This window comes from Nilaparvata lugens, chromosome 2 (genome assembly GCF_014356525.2).
Source record: "Nilaparvata lugens isolate BPH chromosome 2, ASM1435652v1, whole genome shotgun sequence".
Classification (NCBI taxonomy): domain Eukaryota; kingdom Metazoa; phylum Arthropoda; class Insecta; order Hemiptera; family Delphacidae; genus Nilaparvata; species Nilaparvata lugens.
This window is the reverse complement of record NC_052505.1, coordinates 48,092,090-48,112,140: the sequence shown is the minus strand read 5'-3', so window position 1 is coordinate 48,112,140 and position 20,051 is coordinate 48,092,090. Positions and strand designations below refer to the sequence as shown.

The following is a 20,051-nucleotide window of genomic DNA, read 5'->3' as shown; positions in this document are numbered from 1 at the left end:
TGCGTAATGAATAGTCAATTGAAAACTAACCGATCTTTGTGGAACAGAAATGAATCTGTAAAACTAACGCTGATTTGTTAATCGGCGTTAATGCCCATATTTAACAGACGTACGTGCAACTGGCCCATAGTTTTGAAACTTTGTTTTCCTGATGCAATGTTTAGGCCTACATGTGGCACATGCATTATTAATTTTTCAGCTAGAACAGCTTTTTGAGACAAAGTGCTAAATAAACGTCTACAGTTTCATCAATGCTGTATCGGCAAAATGAAAACGCATGCAGTTAATATGTCTTTGAATAAATGTGTTGATATTTACATAAAGAAATTATTCTCTTTCATTTTTATTTAATCAGAGTTTCAAAATTATTCGAGCCCTGATAGAATGACTGACTCACTGTACAGTCAGTCGAAAATTTTAATATTGGAATGAGGGGTATATATTGGCAAGCTGAGAAAAAAATAAGGTCATATGCACCTTATCGTTATATCTTCAAATGAAAAATGAGTTTTGTGGGTTGTCAAAACTCTCTCTGAAAGGGAAACTATTCAACTTATTCTATCTTTTAGTAAAATAACAATGATCATCCATCCATCTATTAACTTCTATACTATAATAAAGGAAAGAACTGTATTATACACGTATACAGGTGTAAAGTATAGGAAAATTATGTTTGATGCATCATCACGTCTGAACTACTGGACTGATTAACTTGAAATTTTGCATATAGATTCTTGCTCAACCGAGGATGATAAACCTATTTTGAACTTTTCAATATTTGATTACATCAAGTTTTCAGTTTGTCAAGTTTTCAATTATCTGTCATGCTTTCAGTTGTTGTAAGGAAGCAGCAGAACATTTCTCATAAAAGGGAAATCAGAAGATAGGTATGATTGGGGATCCTTTTTGAATGATAAAAACAGGTTTTCCGTCGCACCCAAATTTCTTCTGCCATTTTGAATCCATTTTTTTTTTTAATTAAAAGATGGTCATATGATACATGATTCCGATACAGGATTTCCAGAGAAAAGGTATGGTGAAAACCGCACATCGATATCTCAAACCTTTCAAAATTTATTCTCATTTATTTCCCTTATTATAGTATAGAGGATGATAGATAGATGGATGATACATCCATCTATCTATCATCTTCTATACTATAATAAAGGAAAGAACTGGCTTAAAGACGTATACACGTGTAGAGGATAGGAAAATTATGTTTGAAGCATCATCACGTCTGAACTACTGGACTGATTTACTTGAAATGCTGCTTATAAATTCTTAATCAACCGAGAATTCGTATAGGCCTATTTTCAATTCTTCTAGATTTCATTATGTCGTTTTAAAATAGACCCTTGCGAAGCACAGGTTACCTGCTAGTGCTATATAAAAATTTATGACGCTTTACGTCGACCGAACGCCTAGTGATGACGTATAATATTATGTTTGTTAACAAAGTCGACCAAACGGTTTGTCGTAGAACCGGGTACCCACCTTGAACCAGCTGCTGACAGGACAATAACGCTTGAGGCACACGAGCTCTGCTATCTCTTCATAGTAAATGATTTAATAGAATCAACAGTTGCCAACAGCAATAATTGAATAATCAAATTTCAAGGTTATTTTCAATTTTCAAAATGTTACTAAACATTAATAGTAGATTTTCATGCTCAATCTATTCCACTTGAAATTTTTTGTTTAAATTGTATATGAAGCCTAATAAAAATCTAAAATCAAACTTTGCATAAATGGGGCGGAGCTCCTGAAATTTTTACAGATATGGGACTTGTGGCAGTTGATAGAGCTTATCAATGACTATTTTAGGTATAATAAATTTGATCAAAATCGTTGGAGCCGTTTTCGAGAAAATCGCAAAAACCCTGTTTTTGACAACATTTTCGCCATTTCAGCCGCCATCTCGAATTGCATTTGATCAAAATATTGTTCGTGTCGGATCTTACGTGTCGTGTAAGGATCATAAGTTCCAAATTTCAAGTCAATCCGTTATCGGGAGATGAGATATCGTGTACACAGACACACATATACATACAGACCAATACCCAAAAACCACTTTTTTGGACTCAGGGGACCTTGAAACGTATAGATATTTGGAAATTGGGGTACCTTAATTTTTTCAGAAAGCAATACTTTCCTTATCTATAGTAATAGGGCAAGGAAAGTAAAAATAACGAGCGAAGCTCGGTGCCCCAATATTTTGTATAAATCTAGCAACTAAAGCTGCGTTTACACCGGAGTTAATAACACAAGTTTTTAACATTTTTGTTATAAACTGATGTTAATTACAAAAGTTAATAACATCATGTTGAGTTGCGTTTACACCGGAGTTGATAACATGAGTTATTAATAAAAAGTTGTCAACTTGACTGAATAGACAAAAAATTCTCTTGAAAAAAGTTGATAACTCGTGTTTTCAACAGAAAATTCCTCGTTATTAACAAGATTTATGTTATCCATCGAGAGTTGGTAACTTTTGTTAATAACAGGTTACCATCTTCCCCGCAACCCGCTCGCTCAGCATCCCTACCCTACAACTACAGCTGTTCCCTAATAACTACAGCTGCAGACATAACACGTGACAAAGTTATTAACTTTTTTGATAACAAAACTAGCAGCCAAAAGAAAATGTTATTAACTTAAGATGAAAACTCTTGTTTGAAACTCTGGTGTAAACGCATTATAATTTATTTACATTAGATCAGATGAAGATCATTATTTTAATGATTACACACATGTTTCAATTTAAATTTGAAGACAATTTTTTGCTTTTTATTCCGGCTGTTATATCATATGAATAGTCTCGTTAAATGAAATCATATGGAAGTAAATTATATTGATAAAAAGATCTTGTTAATAACAAGGAATTTTCTGTTAGAAACTTGAGTTATTAACTTTTGTCAAGAGAAATTTTTGACGATTCAGTCAAGTTAATAAATTTTGTTAATAACTCGTGTTATTAACTCCGGTGTAAACGCAGCTTAAGACGGCCATTTTTTTTAAAGCTCAGGTCCAGTATACAGGAGGTCCTGGCTAAATTGAAACCTTGAAAATGTATTTTATAAAATTACTGATAGATAAATGCTATTATAGTATCAAATATTTATTGGACGATGAAAATGTTTTTTTTTTTGTATTATAATGTTAGTAAATAACTTATTACCGGTACTTAGTTTAATTATTTAGTTGTTACTTTAATAATAAGTTACTTGAGATTTGACGAGGTACCGGTTCTAACAGTGTATACTGTAAATATAGAATTAAATGCTGATAAATAAAATGAGATGAAATATGCTTTAATAGTTATTTGTGCAACTAGTGCGCAAAGTGACAGTTTGCTGCACCGAAAGAAACGTTTACGCCCGAGCCGTAGGCGAGGGCGGAATGGTTTCTTGAGTGCAGCAGAGGAACTTTGCGCACGTGTTTCACATTAAGTTTTTCCTACAGTTACCATTGAATATGAAAAGTGGGTAATTATGGGTAAGATTGCCTGAAATGCATCAAATGTTTTTCTGTGTAATTTTATTATTGATAAAAGCCTTAATCCTAAAATCCTAAAGTCCTCGTTGTCCTTGGTTATAATATATAATGAATAATAATTAGCTCGTTGTGCTTCGTTGCACCTCTGCTCACTATAGCAGCCCAGTCACTGTTACCAACTTCATTTTGATTTTGCTGCACTGTTGCTCCATATAACCTACTAAGTATTTTGCGTTGCCATGTTGCAAATCTGGAGTGCAGAAAAATTTTCCCGCACTAGAGCGGGAAAGTGATTCTTTGCGTTCTGTAATCAGTGCAGCAATGGCCACTTTTCAACGTAACTGTAGGAAAAATAAATTTATAAATATTTATAAAAAATATTTTAAATATTTATAAATATTATTATGAACTTGAGAAATTCAAACACGCTTTGGGTGCTGGTTGCTTGGAAAATAAACCGTACTTGGCTGCATTCTCAATAATAGTTTATGAATTCTGAGAAAATTCTTGAATTTTCTTTTCAAGGGAAGCAAGCCGTTATTCATATAGGTAAATATAATAACGTATTGTAGAAAACATAGAGGAATCTTTATTCAAAAATACAATTGCAACGAAAAAGCATTGGAGAACTATCAAATCAATGAAGATTGTCCATAAACCAGGGAACATCAGTCGATTTGTAAGGAACCAATGGTAAATCATACGGCATTGGAAATAGCGGAATTTCCTTATCACAGCCTTCATCCGATTTAATCGGAAAGTAATCTTCTTTCACCTTGAACAATCAAATGAGCCCGATTAAAAATACATTTTAGCATGAGTTGTAGCACTTTCATGAGGAGGGGGGGGGGAATTTATAATATTTATCTCAATTGTATAAAACTTATGAACATTTCATCCACTTTGCACGCAAAATTTTGGTCATACTTGATAGATTCTGTACGATAATCGAAAGCTGTACAGAGTTTGATACGGCCACATTCCATCTTGTTCGGCAAAGATACTCTTTGCACCCGAACATATTAATACATTCATATTTTATTCTCATTAAATACTGAATGGGACTATATTGGCAATGAGAGAAAACGAAAGTGTCACATAGTCACATAATAAACTATATAAATAGATAACCCTTTTATTGCATTCTTCTACACATTAACATTTTCATAGAATTGAATAAAATTTGCATAAATCATATACAATGTTCTGTATGCAATAATCAGCGTCTGCTGGGGTATCCCAGCATTGGGAAAAAATAAAAAGAAATAAACTTTAAAACTGAACTTAATGTATGTTTCCTAATCAATACAGGATTAATGAATAATCAAACTTCCGTACTGAACATATTCCAGATTTTTCCCTTCGATAATACCGCCATTTGTTTTACAAGATAGACACTGGACATTGGAGAGATCAAACCCTTTTCAAAGTCCATCTAATTACTTTTTATGTCGTTCATTATTTAAAAACATGGTGGACTTTGATCGAGTTGAGTCAGAGCAACTTTTAAATTTTATTATCAAAGAAATTACTTAAATTATATTTTGAAAAGTTGATCGTGTACAAATAACGTGATCAAACCACAAAATAACGAACCTAGAAGTCAATAAAGACTTAAACATTAGACGATAACGAATACTGTAGATGAACTTTCTTTTAAAAATACAACATGATGTTTTAAGCACTTTCAATACGAGGAATTTGTAGAACATTTTGTGAACAGTCTTAAATTTAACAAGAAATATAGAATAGTGAAATTCATGACCGGATTAAAAACATTTGAACAAACCCAGTGATGGAGTTGGATAACATGTTGATAACTCGTTCAGATGAGACATTCAATTAAGCACAATCTGCAATTACAAGCGACTTTAAATACTCACCAGGAACTTTGGAATGAACATAACTCCAGCTTCGTACGACATTGTGTAGTTCTTCATAGGTGATCTAGAGTTTCCCCAAGCAGCTTTGGACAAATTGGCACTTGTCAGGAAGAACCACGCAATTCGCTTCCGACATGGAGACACTCGACAATATGTTTTTATATGAGGCATTGATCTTGTTCTATGTTGGTGATCGCTCTTCCATTGACTGGAAAAATAAAATAGACACGATTAAAATATGATAGAGGGATAGGAAGATGGGTTATGACTTGCGTACATAAATTAAATGTTGAAAATGAACTTGGACTGTTAGTCCAATCACGAGGTATATGACCGTTTGGCAAAAACTTAATTCCGAACAATCTGAATTTTTCGTGCAATAAATCTGGAGCATTGGACAGCTTGAATACAAAAAGTTGGCATATACCTAAAGCTTTTTACAGATTGCTCCAAAAACCTAGAATTTTTTGTTCCTTTTCCAGTTTTCTGGGAGTTTCGCCAAATCGACCAATCTGCCAAGAAAACTCATTCTCACCTATGTTCAATAAAATTTCGAATAAAATGAAATCATTCTGAGCTCTCTAACTCTTTCAAGAGTTACAATTGAAAAAACATTTTCGAAAAACATATAGATTCAGAGGAATACTATATAACGAATTTGAACCTCATAATATAATATGTGCATGCGGATAATGAACGATTTCTATTCAATGTGATTGAAATGATCTATAACGAGATAACCTATTTCTAAATTTCTAGAATTTCAAAGTTGGATACATTTTTGTAACATTCTATTTTATAATTTTTTTAAATTGATTGAATTTAATTGCTGAATTTATTTAAACACTAGGAGGGCGAAATTAGGGCGCAGCCGGCCCTCTCTTACAATTAACCCTCATATTGATAAAGATGATGAATGAGATAGATACCTACCATAAATACTTATTGAGCCAGGGTTGTTTATCGTGTACACGCCTCATGTAAGGAAGACAACCTCCACCAAGGAGTGAATCGTAGCTCTGACAAACATTGTCAAAGCTCGGATAAATCTAAACACAAAAATAATATGTACGGTAAATCAATGTTTCGAGAATTTTTATTGTACCATCTCCTTGGATGCCCTATTAAACTTGCATTGTACGAGGGCCATTTTTTCAACCTACGATTAGCCATAAATATAAGAGATGAATTTTCTCACAATGATGATTATTCTTCAAAATTATTGTCATGAGTCATTTGTCAGAGCAGTGGACCTTGCCAAAAACCTGTTCATAAAATGTTGCCACCAAATGAGAAGTGGGCTATGATGTTGTTTTGGAGCTCCTCGTTAATTTCAAAGCTCTGCCCTCAAAGTCATGTCTTGAGATTGGGAAAAAGATTGGTCAAGTAAGTGGCCAAGTTAGGTACCGTACGATGCTAAAAATTATTCGCTGAAAAAGCCGTTTGGTAGCACCAGCATTGTGAGGCCGAACTGTCATGTATCACAATGATCCGCAAGTCATTTCAACTGACGTATTTAATTTTCCGACACCATTCACACACATTATAACTCATAATGTTTTATGTGTATACTTGTATCATTTTTCGGTAGATTTAAGCTGAACAATTGCTTTTTGCTTCCAAAAAACTAATAACGGTACGTTACTAGCACTTGACTCAATTGAAGCGGCCATGTTTTTGCGCCTATAACTTGACAACAATATTGACAATATCTGACCGTGCCGATTATAGAGCAGAGGACACATGATTAAGCTTTGTGAATATTATCCCTCTACCGCTTGTCTGTGTCTTATGATATATGATCGGAGAATGAAAAATTACCCTCGTAGAAAATTCAACGTTAGCTGGTCAAAATGAATTGCCTAAATGATAATTATCGTAAAACGCATAGTAGAAAGACACTGATGACAGGGTTCAGACCGTATTTATTTATGATTTTTACAAAGAAGCACTGATCGGGAGAGAAAACTAAGGATACTCCTTGTACTATTTCTCTCCCAAATTTAGATAACGTTTTAAAATTCTAAAATAGGGTTATGATTTCACTTTTCTAAAATTTAGTCTATTTTCACTGAAAATTGTAGTCTATTTATGGTAGAAGATTGATAACTTCCGTCAACTTTAAATATTAATGAGATTCGTTGAATACAAGCAGGTGCAACCCGCGCTACGCAAGGGTCTGTGAAAAAAATGATTGTTTTATAGTTCCATGGTCATAATTCGTAAAGTATGTAATATTACATTTTTTCTCGATTAAAATCGAATCTTCAATTCGAGATCTATAAAACTTGATAGTAAATATCAGAGTAATCGATATACGGACAACTTTTTGACTGAGAATTTATCGTAAATAATTGTGTTGCATATTCCATGGTATCACCGAAACAGAGTTAACAGAATTAACAGATAATATAGAGGATATATAAATTTAAAATAACAGTTTCGAAATAAAGTTTTATTGAGAACAAATGTAAAATGTAAATTCTAAACTTGTAATTTATAATTTTTTGGTGACGTGTTCATGAAGTCGTCACTGGTTTGAGGTGTGTCTACAAGGCTTTGCTCTGTACTTTGTGCTTTTCCTTCTTCTCTAAAAAATGGTGGCTGGCTACTGAAAAGTGTTTTGTGCTCTCTGAATATTTTTCTGTTTAATTGAAAATTTTAATGTTTTAAATTGAGTTTTGAACAGTTTATAGTGTTCTAATTTTGTCTATAATTGTTTCGTGTGTTTACAAGCCTATAGCCATTGTTTTCAACTATATAACTGGATAAGTATTTTAGCTTGTAATGATGCTAGGATGTTTAAGTGTGTAAGGTATTATTTTTTTAGATTTGTGTTGTATATTGCCAATATTCTTCTGAAGATTATAAGTTGGTTTGCTCTGAAAATTGGATTTCTCATTCATAGGCGACAGATCCATTCATAGTTTATCAAGAAACTACCACTTTGGAGCCGATAATTTTCCTTAGGTTAATAGGTGAAAAATGCTATCCAACCTATTTAGGAGAAATTGGTAGCACGGCAAATGTTACGCCCTGGTGTGGGACTCAAACTACAAAATATATCCCTGGTTATAAAAAATTATTGGTAGGATAGATATCTTGATAGATAGTGAATGGGAGATGCTGCTGAGTGGGAAATCGGTTCGAGAAAGTTCAGGTTCTAATGAGTAAATACTTTTTACGCAGTAGCAAGATGGAGAACAATAAAAATAATGAAGTTTTATTCAGTGAAAACATTCAGAACTTAGATGAAGAATCTCAAGATTTAGACCTAACCTTAAACAATGACTCAAACGATAGTGTAGCTGTAAGTGAAAACGTTTCAAAAGTAACAATTCATGAGGAAGTAGTAGAAATATCAAATGAAACAAGTATGGTAGGAGCTAAAAATTATCTAAATCTTATAGCGTTCTTAACACAAAAGTTTGATGAGCAAAATGCTAAGATTGATAATTTGAAACAAGATCAAAATGCTAGGTTTGATGATATGAAGCAAGAATTTGCTAGCATAAGACTAGATCAGGTTAGTACAAAGCGGGAAATTAAAGAGATAAATGATACATTAAGTAAAAATCACAAAGAAATAGGTCATCTACAGCAGAAAACTAATGATCTTGAAATATCAATGTTAGATGTAGAAAAATCAATGCAAAACAAAATCATTCAAGTTTCTGATAGGGTCAATGAGGTTAATGAAAGAGTAAATAAAAATAAGATCATAGTTGAGCAACAAAATATGACACAAAATGCTATCAATGTAGAAAATAATGAAAGTATTAAGCATGTTGAAAAAGAGGTTGTAGAATTAAACGAAAAAGTAGACAAGGAAATCAAGGTATTATCCTCTTTGAAAATAGATTGTCAAGAAAATACAGCTGCTATAACTGAGGTTAGGAAAAACATAAATAAAATTAACATGTCAACAAAACCGATGTGTAATCATACTGGTAACAATAGTAATTTCGATAGGTTTGAATTCCAAATGCAAATTGACAAAAAGAATCCAATGCATTTCTTAGTAAACTTGACCGAGTATCTTGAGAGAAATGAAATCACAAACTGGATCAAAATTAAAGGTATTTTGGAAAACAATTTTAATTCCAATTTTGCTCATCGTGATTGGTGGATTTTCATCCGTTTTGATGTAAATAACTTTGAAGAATTTAAAGAGAAATTCATTGCTAGAATGTGGTCAGACGACATTCAGTCATCTGCTAGAAATGATCTGAGATTTGGAAAATATAAGCCAAACTTATCTAAGAATCTTACTGAGTATTATATTTCTCGTTTCAACATTGCTAAGAATCTAATTCCAGCCTTAGATAAAGATACTATTTTCAAGTTTTTGAAAGGTCATTTTGATGAAACCATATCTACAGCTGCTATTATTCGTAACATTAAGACTAGTGATGAGTTTATTTGTTTATTGAATGAGTTTGACAATACTGACACTTACAAAGTAAACAGACAAACGCCCCGTGATCATAACAATGCTCAAGCTGGAGGTCAAAATAAAACAATAAGTTTTCATCAGAGTGAACATAGGGATGATAGAAATAGGTCTCAGAATTCAAATGGTGTAATGTTTCATGATAACAATAAGCAGTATCAAGGAGGTAGGAATTATTTCCAAAATCGAAGGTACCAAAATGGACCAAACAATAATGGTCATAGAGATCAAAATTTTCAGAATAATTTCAGAGATAATAGAAATCATCAACTTGTGAATTCAAATCAATCAAATTCAAATCGACCAGCTAACAACTACCAGTTAGATTTCAGCTTCCCACCGCCAGGTTATATGCCTGCTCAAACTTCAAATCAGATGAATTCAAATCGTCCAAGACAGAATGTTCCTTTAAACTAATAATGGGACGACGAAACGACAGTCCTGCTCTCCCAGTTAAGGAAAGGTCAAATTTTGATATAGCCGTAGACATGAATAAAATAAATTTTGAATCTGAAACTTCAAACAGGTCAGAAATAAGAAAGCCAGAATTAATCAGTCAAATTCATGTGCAAGAAAATAGTTGTAAGAATTTAAGTAATGAAGTAATGCCTAGTTATCAAGAAAGTCATATTAAAGCATCAAGTGTTAATATGGTACATACTCCAGAAATTCAGGTAGATGAAGCTATGAATAAATCTGAAACTGTTTGTCAAGAAAAACCATACATGGTAGGTTGTATTTTTAATGAACTATTGGAGGAACAAGAGAATACTCCACCTACTGGATATGATTTAGCAGAAATAGAAGTACAAATTTTCAATAAGAAATATCAAATGATTATTGACACTGGCTCTGAGGTAAATGTAATTAATGAGAAACTTGTTGATGAAATGAAGAAAAACAATCTCAAGTTGAACTTAGTACCAGCTCCTAATGTAAGTATAGTTGTAGCTACTGGTATGAGACATAAGAAGGTAAATAAACAGATTATGTTAGAGGTATTTTTTGATAAGTTAGAATTGCCAATAGTTTTTCTTATAGTTCAAGATTTGAATGTAGATATTTTGGTGGGTTGTGATTTCTTAAAAGATGCTGGAGCAGTTATTGATTTTAATAAAAATATGATATCATTGAAAGATTGTTGTTTTCCATTTATAAAAAAGGATACCTTGAAGTACAATAGACTTTTTCATGTTAACATAGTAAGAGACCAAGAAACGTTTGATACTTTATGGAATCAGCAGATTGATAATTTAAGATTACAGCTAAGCGATGAATCTCCTGAATTGGTAAACAAATTAATTGAAGTATTTGAAAATAACAAAGATATTTTCTCTGATAGTCCTGGATCTGCAAAAGATTATTTATGTCAACTTAAAATGAAAGATGATGTGAAATTAGATAAGAAGAGTTATCTGATTCCATATCAGTATAGAGATCAAGTTAAGAAAGAATTAAAGAAAATGTTAGATCAGAAAATCATTGAACCAGGTAGCTCTGAATATACAAGCCCTATGGTAGTAGTGAAAAAGCCAAATAATGAAATTCGATTATGTTTAGATGGAAGAGAAATAAATAAGTACATAATAAGGGATTTTACAGAAACTGAACCAATAGATAACTTAATCATTCGATTCAATAAGTGCAACTACATTAGCAGTTTTGATCTCACTCAAGGTTTCAATCAGGTAAAATTAACTGAAGATAGTAAAAAGTATGTAGCTTTCAATGTTTTTGGACAGACTTAACAATATACACATCTACCATTTGGATTGAATATTAGTGGTTCTGAATTTATCAAGTGCTTGTACAAAATGCTAGGTGAAGAGGTTTGTGAGTTTACTATTGCTTATATTGATGATCTTGCTATTTCTAGTATATCTCTTCAACAACATATCAGTCGAATTGAATTATTATTCAATAAGTTGAGGGAAAGTAATTTGAAGTTGAAACTGAATAAATCGAAATTTATTGCAGATAAGATAAAATATTTGGGTTTTATTATAAGTAAAAATGGTATTGAAGCAGATGACTCTAAGCTAAATGCTATTCAGAAATTTCCCATTCCTCAAAATTTGAAACAATTGCAGTCATTCATAGGTCTCTGTAATTTTTACAGAAAGTTTCAAAAAAATTATTCATATCTGACAAATCGTTTTAAGCATCTTCTATGCAAGAAAAATAAATTCATTTGGACTGAAAAAGATAATGATACCTTTCAAGAAATTAAAGATAGGTTCATCGACTGTGTGATCTTGAAACATCCTGATTATAACAAAAATTTCATTTTGGCCACTGATGCCAGTGATGTAGGAATTGCAGCTGAGTTATTTCAGGAAGGTGAAGATAAGGAACACTGTGTCATTGCATATGCTAGCAGAAGCTTAACAAAATCTGAATTAAATTACACAATATGTGAGAAAGAATGTTTAGCTGTATTATTTGGCTTAATGAAACTTCAAAATTATTTTGGTAATCAAAAATAGTTGTCCGTACAGATCATAAAGCCTTGACCTTTTTAAAAAAATGTAAGATAGGACATGGTCGTTTGGGAAGATGGATTCTTGCATTACAGAATTTTAATATTGAGTGGGAATTTGTAGCAGGAAAGGATAACATTGTGCCAGATATCATTTCTAGAACTGATTATGAAGGTAATTTAGAAAATCGAAATTCAAATGAATTCAAGGTATTAAATATCATTAAGAGTGATAACAAGTTAATTGAAATAGTAAAGAAAATCAAAGAATTTCAAAAAGATGATGTTTGGTTAAAAAATGTAAGAGAAAAGTTAGAGACAGGTAATTTGAATATCAAAAAATTTTTTAAAGTAAATGATGATCTTTTGTTCACTAGAAAATCTGGAAAGAATAGTTTTTGGAAAGTTTGTGTGCCTTCAGCACTGTATGAAGAATTGATAGTTGAATTTCATGAAAGATTAGGTCATGTAGGTATATAAAAAACATGCAAATTTATTGAAGAAACTTTTTACATGAAAGATTGTTACAGACTTGTTACCAAAACTATAAGATACTGTAAGTATTGTCAACTTGTAAAGACATCAAATGAAAAGAAATTATTAGAAATGCATACCATAATTTCTGAGAAAAAACATCACAAAGTGTTCATTGATGTTTATGGAGAATTACCAGGTGGCAAATACAAATGGATGTGCATTATTCATGATGGCTTTACTAAGTTTACAAAGTTGTATCTTATAGTTAAGGCTAACGCTCATAATTTAGTAAAAGTTGTTGAAAAATATGTAAATGAATTTGGTAAATTTTAATATATAATCAGTGATAATGGTACTTGTTTTCAAAGCAGATTGTGGAAAGAATCTATGGAAAGATTAGGTATAAAATATTACTACATTTCAGTTTATCATCCCCAGGCAAATCTTAGTGAAAGACCATTGAAAGAGGTAAATCGCATATTGAGAACCTACTTTCCTGTAAATAAGCAACCTACTTTCCTGTAATATTTGGTACAAGTATATTGATAAGGTTGAATTTGTCATCAACAACAATTTTCATGAATCAACTGGTCACATACCCATGGAGCTTATGATGAATCATAAATTGGCACATCTTGTTTTTAAGTATATCAAATATCCTGTAGAAAATAAGTTTGAACTTGAAGAAGAAAGTATCAGAAACAAACGAATACTGTACAGAATAAAGAATAGAGGTGTCATCAGAAGATTCAAACAGAATATGCATAATAAACCCAAGTATAAATTCAAGGTTGATGATCTGGTTGTAATTCGAAATTACATTTTGTCGAGCAAGCTGAAGAAGTTTTCTGCCAAGCTGTGTCCTAAATATCGTGGACCTTACATAGTAAGAGATGATCTCAATAAAGGGTGTTTCAAACTTGAAGAGATAAGTACAGGTAAAATTATGAGAGTCAATCAATATATGATGAAGAAATACCATCAGAAAGCACACAATGATTAGGAATCCTGTGTTATGCCGGGATTCAGAATAGCATAATCGCTACGCAGTGTATGGTAAGAGTCCATAATTGTGTCTTTTTTCTTTCCTGTAGCCTATTTTTCTTGGCCCTTAATCTTTTCAAATTTCGATTCTTTCCTGTCTTTGTGTAATGTTCAGTAAATTTCTTCTATGATGCATATCTTAACCAATCTTGTCCATAGTCATTTAAATTTGTATTTTTTCTGAAATAATTTTGGAAGTTAAAATAGTAGCTTATTTTCCTAATCTTTAAATTGTTGATAAAACTTAACTTTTCTAAAATCTATCCATTGTAGTGTAAATAATTGTTTGCTTGTGACATATTTTTTCATCATGTATCACTTATTTTGAAATGTGTGTTGTTTTAGGGAACTTATTACCCATTATTAATCTTTCTCTTCCTTGTATTATTTAGGAAATTTATTTACCCAGTTTTCTTTTTTCTCTTATTTGTATTTTTTAGGGAACTTATTTACCCATTATCCATTATCTTGATCGTCTTTGTATTGTAATCTTGAAATGTTTGTACTTATTATACAGTCTTCAAATTCTGAAATTATTTAAAAAATAAATGGTTCAATTTAGAACATGCTGAAATTTAATCTTATGTATAAATTCTTTTGTTATAATAATAAAACTTCAAAATTTTAAAGTATTAATGAATTGTGTCGCCATATATATGTGATGTTCAATATAAATGAAAGTTAACTTGAATAATAATGTTTTCATTAAATAAAAACGTCTTGTCATATTATTAATTGAAATGAGTTAAAGGTTAAAATTTCTCTAAAGTTTTTGTAATTGATGTCTTTTTCTAAATTTTAAAAAACTGTTTGTTCTATAAATTTTGATATGATTGATTATCGTTTGAAATGGATGCTGGAGTGTATGTAGAATTTTTAGTGGGGTTTGTTGATTAGAATTTTGCTGGTATGTGATTGTTTTTTGAGATGGAAACCCATTATTGCCTAAAGAAGGAATAACAGAGGTTATGACTTAGAGAGGCAGTAATGAGATAATATTTTTTGTGTTGATTACTTATGCTGATTGCCATAGATGCAAAATAATGATTAATAATGTTGATTGCCATAGATGCAAAATAATGATTAATAATGTTGATTGCCATAGATGCAGATGATTACTTATGAATTTTGATTGCCTTTGAAGCAAAATATTATTGATGTTTTGAATGATTTCTTGTTTAATGATTGATAGTAAAGTTTTGTCATGAAATGTAGTTTGTGTTTAGAACATTGAAAAGTCGAAATAAACTATCGTATCCAACAAACGATGATTAATAATATTGAATAATTTGCTTTTCATAAAATATTTGAACAGTGAATAAATGGAAATGAAATTATTTTTTTTATTGAAATTTTGTAATTGATGTCTCCAAATTTCACAATTTATGTATTGCTGACTGTATAATAAGATGTTAACAAATTTCATTTTTATATTGATTATATACTTAGAAATAATTTTCATGTGTATTAGATTGTATTGGTAGCCTAATCAAAATTTTCTTTTTAGTTTATAAGCATTTTAAGATAACAGGTACAGCGTGGACATTAACATTGAAATAATTATCACGTGAATCTCGAAATCAGCAACAAGTGAACGCCATGAAGAGTGTTAAGAACATTTGGGTGATTTTCGAACTAGTGTGACTCATTAATTGACTATCAGCGCCAATGTCGATGCCAATGCCAACGCCAATATCTACACCAATAACTGCGCCAATGTCTAAGCCAATTTCGAAGCCAATGCCTGTGCCAATGTTGATGCCAATGCCTACACCAATGCCATCGCCAATAACTATGCCGATATCTAAGCCAATGTCTGCGCCAATGTTGATGCCAATGCCTACACCAATGCCATCGCCAATAACTATGCCGATATCTAAGCCAATGTCTGCGCCAATGTTGATGCCAATGCCTACACCAATGCCATCGCCAATAACTATGCCGATATCTACACCAATGCCTGCACCAATGTTGATGCCAATGCCTACACCAATGCCATCGCCAATAACTATGCCGATATCTACACCAATGTCTGTGCCAATGTCGAAGCCAATGCCTGTGCCAATGTTGATGCCAATGCCTACACCAATGCCATCGCCAATAACTACGCCGATATCTACACCAATGTCTGCGCCAATGTCTAAGCCAATGCCTACGACAATGCTGTTGCCAATGCCTGCGCCAATGTTGATGCCAATGCCTACAACAATGCCAACACCAATCCATACGCCAATGACAATGCCAACGCCTATTGCTGACCATGTACCTAACTCAAACTTCAACACTACCACATTACCTGGAGGTAATTGCCATCCATGTTCACATTCACAACTTTGAATTCAGAACAACAGTCACAGTATCATGAAAGAATTGATTCAAAAAAATCCTCTCCTAAATTATTCCTGTATGCAGAACTCTAAACCTTGAAAGCTGAAAATATCAAAAAACCAAACCTTACCTAAATTAATCCTCACCTAAGTTAATCCTGTATGCAGCGTCTATCTCTTTTCCAAAAAACGAATTACATTGTCATTTCAAGCCTGAAATGTACATTGTATAATTATATGATACAAAATTTATGTGACTCTGTATCGAGTTTGGTATGCAGCCGTCTACTACAAACATGAGGCAATGCTAACTGAGATGTCACCTGTATCGAGTTTGATATGCATCAGTCGACTACAAGTATCAGCCCAACACTATGTGCATCCAGATCAGCCCAACACTATGAGTATTCGGATCAGCCCAACACTGATGTCATCACACTGGAGTCACACTTAACTGAAATTCATACTGAGTGCCTTAACGGACTGTTTTCCAAAATTTGCATCGATAAAATCAACTGTGTCAATAGTGAAAGAAATGAACATTTTTTGATTTATTGAAATTTTATGTGAAAATTAAATGTAACAATTCATCAATTCATTTAAAAAAAATTTTTTTGTTCATTTTTCTATCTATTAAATTTATCTGCAATTTCAAAAACCATTCTTTATATATATTAAACTTTCCATTGAGATATTTTCCTTTAAATTACAAAGCTAAATCAAAAGTAATTTTGATATTCTATATTTTGAAATATTGTTTAGAAATATATAACAAATGCTATTGATGAATTTTTATAATAATTTTCAATATTATAGGATGACATGTAATGTTTTTATAGAAAAATTGTTACTGTTCTCGAATTTAATTTCAACAATTTCCATTTGTTTCAATGTAATTTTTTCTTTAAATTTTCAAACAGTAAATTTTTTATGTCAAGAGGGGGGTATTTGTAATATTACATTTTTTCTCGATTAAAATCAAATCTTCAATTCGAGATCTATAAAACTTGATAGTAAATATCAGAGTAATCGATATACGGACAACTTTTTGACTGAGAATTTATCGTAAATAATTGTGTTGCATATTCCATGGTATCACCGAAACAGAGTTAACAGAATTAAAAGATAATATAGAGGATATATAAATTTAAAATAACAGTTTCGAAATAAAGTTTTATTGAGAACAAATGTAAAATGTAAATTCTAAACTTGTAATTTATAATTTTTTGGTGAAGTGTTCATGAAGTCGTCACTGGTTTGAGGTGTGTCTACAAGGCTTTGCTCTGTACTTTGTGCTTTTCCTTCTTCTCTAAAAAATGGTGGCTGGCTACTGAAAAGTGTTTTGTGCTCTCTGAATATTTTTCTGTTTAATTGAAAATTTTAATGTTTTAAATTGATTTTTGAACAGTTTATAGTGTTCTAATTTTGTCTATAATTGTTTTGTGTGTTTGCAAGCCTATAGCCATTGTTTTCAACTATATAACTGGATAAGTATTTTAGCTTGTAATGATGCTAGGATGTTTAAGTGTGTAAGGTATTATTTTTTTAGATTTGTGTTGTATATTGCCAATATTCTTCTGAAGATTATAAGTTGGTTTGCTCTGAAAATTGGATTTCTCATTCATAGGCGATCCATTCATAGTTTATCAAGAATCTACCACTTTGGAGCCGATAACTTTCCTTAGGTTAATAGGTGAAAAATGCTATCCAACCTATTTAGGAGAAATTGGTAGCACGGCAAGTATTATCCTATGAAATTTACAATGGAAAAATATAAAAAAATACAAAACTTATTTATTATTTTGTTAAAATTACATGAATAATTTTCATTGAAGTTGGAAATTCATAGCAAAAAAATATGGGTTCTGAGTGATTTTGAACCTTCGCATCCAGAACGGTAGCATCTCGGACACGGCTGCACTCGATGTACTCATTATTTGTTTGGGCTTTATCTTTACGTAAATAGGTAGCAAGGATTGAATAAATTTGTTTCAATTATTGAAATTGGAATGAATTGTTCAATAAAAATGAAGGTAATCCATCATTAGCGAGTTCTTACTTTTGAGTCAAGGCAAAATCGTTGTCCGTCTGTGTGTCTGTTCACCGCACATCAATACATCAAACCATTCCAAAGATATTTTCATTTAAGGATACTATAAATCAGCAGAATTCGAATGAGTACATAAAAATACGAAAGTCCATTTTTTGCTAAATATGGGAGTAGAAGTTACAATAGGTTCACTAACACTTGACAAAGTAAAATTAGATAGTTTAGATTTTATTTGATATTCAATGAACTAATTTATTTAATTTTTGTATGATTTATTAGTATCTTTAAATGTGAATATCTTTGAAACGGTTTGAGATATCGATGTGCGATTTTTGCCATTAATTTTCTCTTGAAATTCTGTATTGAAATCATGTATTACATGACCACCTTCACATAAGAGAAGATGAAGTTCGATTCAAAATGAAACTGGATTTAAATGAAGGATCCAAGATCCAAGGAGAACAAACATTTTGAAGCGACAGTATAGTTATGTGTATATCTAGAGTGAGAAGTACGACTTTTTCTCCCTGTGGGAAAAAGTTTGAAGCCCGAGGCGAAGCCGAGGGCAACAATTTTCCTGAGGGAGAAAACGTATTTTTCGCTCATGATGTACAAAACATTTTTCCTCCATCTACATTTTTTTATAGAACTGCAAATAATATCATTTTAATAACTTACGTATTGGTGACAGTGTTTCCTAACAACATAACCTAAAAACCGATCGTCTGATTGGCACTGCCGATTGCGCTATCTATCAGCAAAAGTTGTAACAATTATATCAGCTGGGCGTCTACCAAAAATGGCTGACTCCAGATCATGCGGTTCAGATTTGAATTGCAGATCAAAAATATTTGTTGGCTGGTATTTTGAATAGAATAAAATATTTTTAAAATTGTATAAATTTTTATCGTCTACTAATATTAAGAATATAATACTGTATCATACAAACATATATTTCATGAGTTGATCAAATTTCTGGTTGTGGTATTGAATTCAGTTGACTCAATGACAGACAGCTCTATTATGCTTTCTCATCTGAGCTTAGACCTTCTAACCTATTACAATGTAAGTTATAGAATAGAGATGCTTCCCATGTTATTTAAATGGAGTCACTTTTCCTCCCTAGGGAGTTTTTCTGTTTTTTACTACCGAGAGCGAAAAAGTGACACTTTAGTATTATGTTTCAGGGAGTAAAGTAAGTACTTTAGACAGTAGGTGGAGGAAAAAGTTTTTTATATGAATGGGATCCCCATGAAACCTACTGTTGAATTATCATTTTAAAATAAATATTTAGCTGTTTCCAGCTATTTTGCGGATTTCAAAGAGCAATACAAGAATCCATGAGCGAGTTCTCCAACCTAGGGGGTCACTAGTATATAGAAAATTGCAGACTTGGGCCCGGTTGCACAAAAGTATATAAACACAGATTTGAATGCCACAAGAACCATCAAAGAAGAAGCCTTCTCTTGAGGCATTAGATTACCGATAAAATTCAACCGACTTTAGTGCAACTTGTATGAGAACTTTACTCAAGAAAAAAATCATTTACAATGTCATGAAAGAGTATCCACATGAATTGGTGAATGTGGTGAAAGTAGACTTGCTCACTCTTACTCCCTTTTTAGAGAATCATCTATATTGCCTCTGCGTCATTTATACAGGGTGATTCATAATTATGGTAAAATATTTTAATACGTGATAGTGGAGGTAAAAATAAGAAAAAAAGTTCATATAAACATATATCCATAAACGCTTCAAACTTTCTTTAATGATCAGTAAACAAATAATTTTTCGCAATGAAAATTGTAGAGAATTTAATTCTGAAAAGAATTATGTAAGCTGT

The 20,051-nt window shown here is 31.8% G+C and overlaps 1 protein-coding gene across 2 annotated transcripts in view; it reads right to left on the bottom strand.

Annotated features, from left to right (window-relative positions):
• Positions 1 to 4,061: 4,061 nt before the first annotated feature.
• The window catches only part of LOC111049516 (probable tyrosyl-DNA phosphodiesterase), a 53,720-nt gene continuing 37,730 nt past the window's right edge, over positions 4,062 to 20,051 (bottom strand). Inside the window, exons 10-12 of one of the 2 annotated variants that reach the window (XM_022335603.2) lie at positions 6,312 to 6,427; positions 5,379 to 5,586; positions 4,062 to 4,270 (exon numbers count right to left, since the gene is read on the bottom strand). In XM_022335603.2, coding sequence (XP_022191295.2) covers positions 4,133 to 4,270; positions 5,379 to 5,586; positions 6,312 to 6,427 — 462 coding nt within the window. In that variant the 3' untranslated portion in view covers positions 4,062 to 4,132. The remainder of the gene's footprint in view (positions 4,271 to 5,378; positions 5,587 to 6,311; positions 6,428 to 20,051) is intronic. The other variant, XM_022335604.2, reaches the window with a different exon arrangement.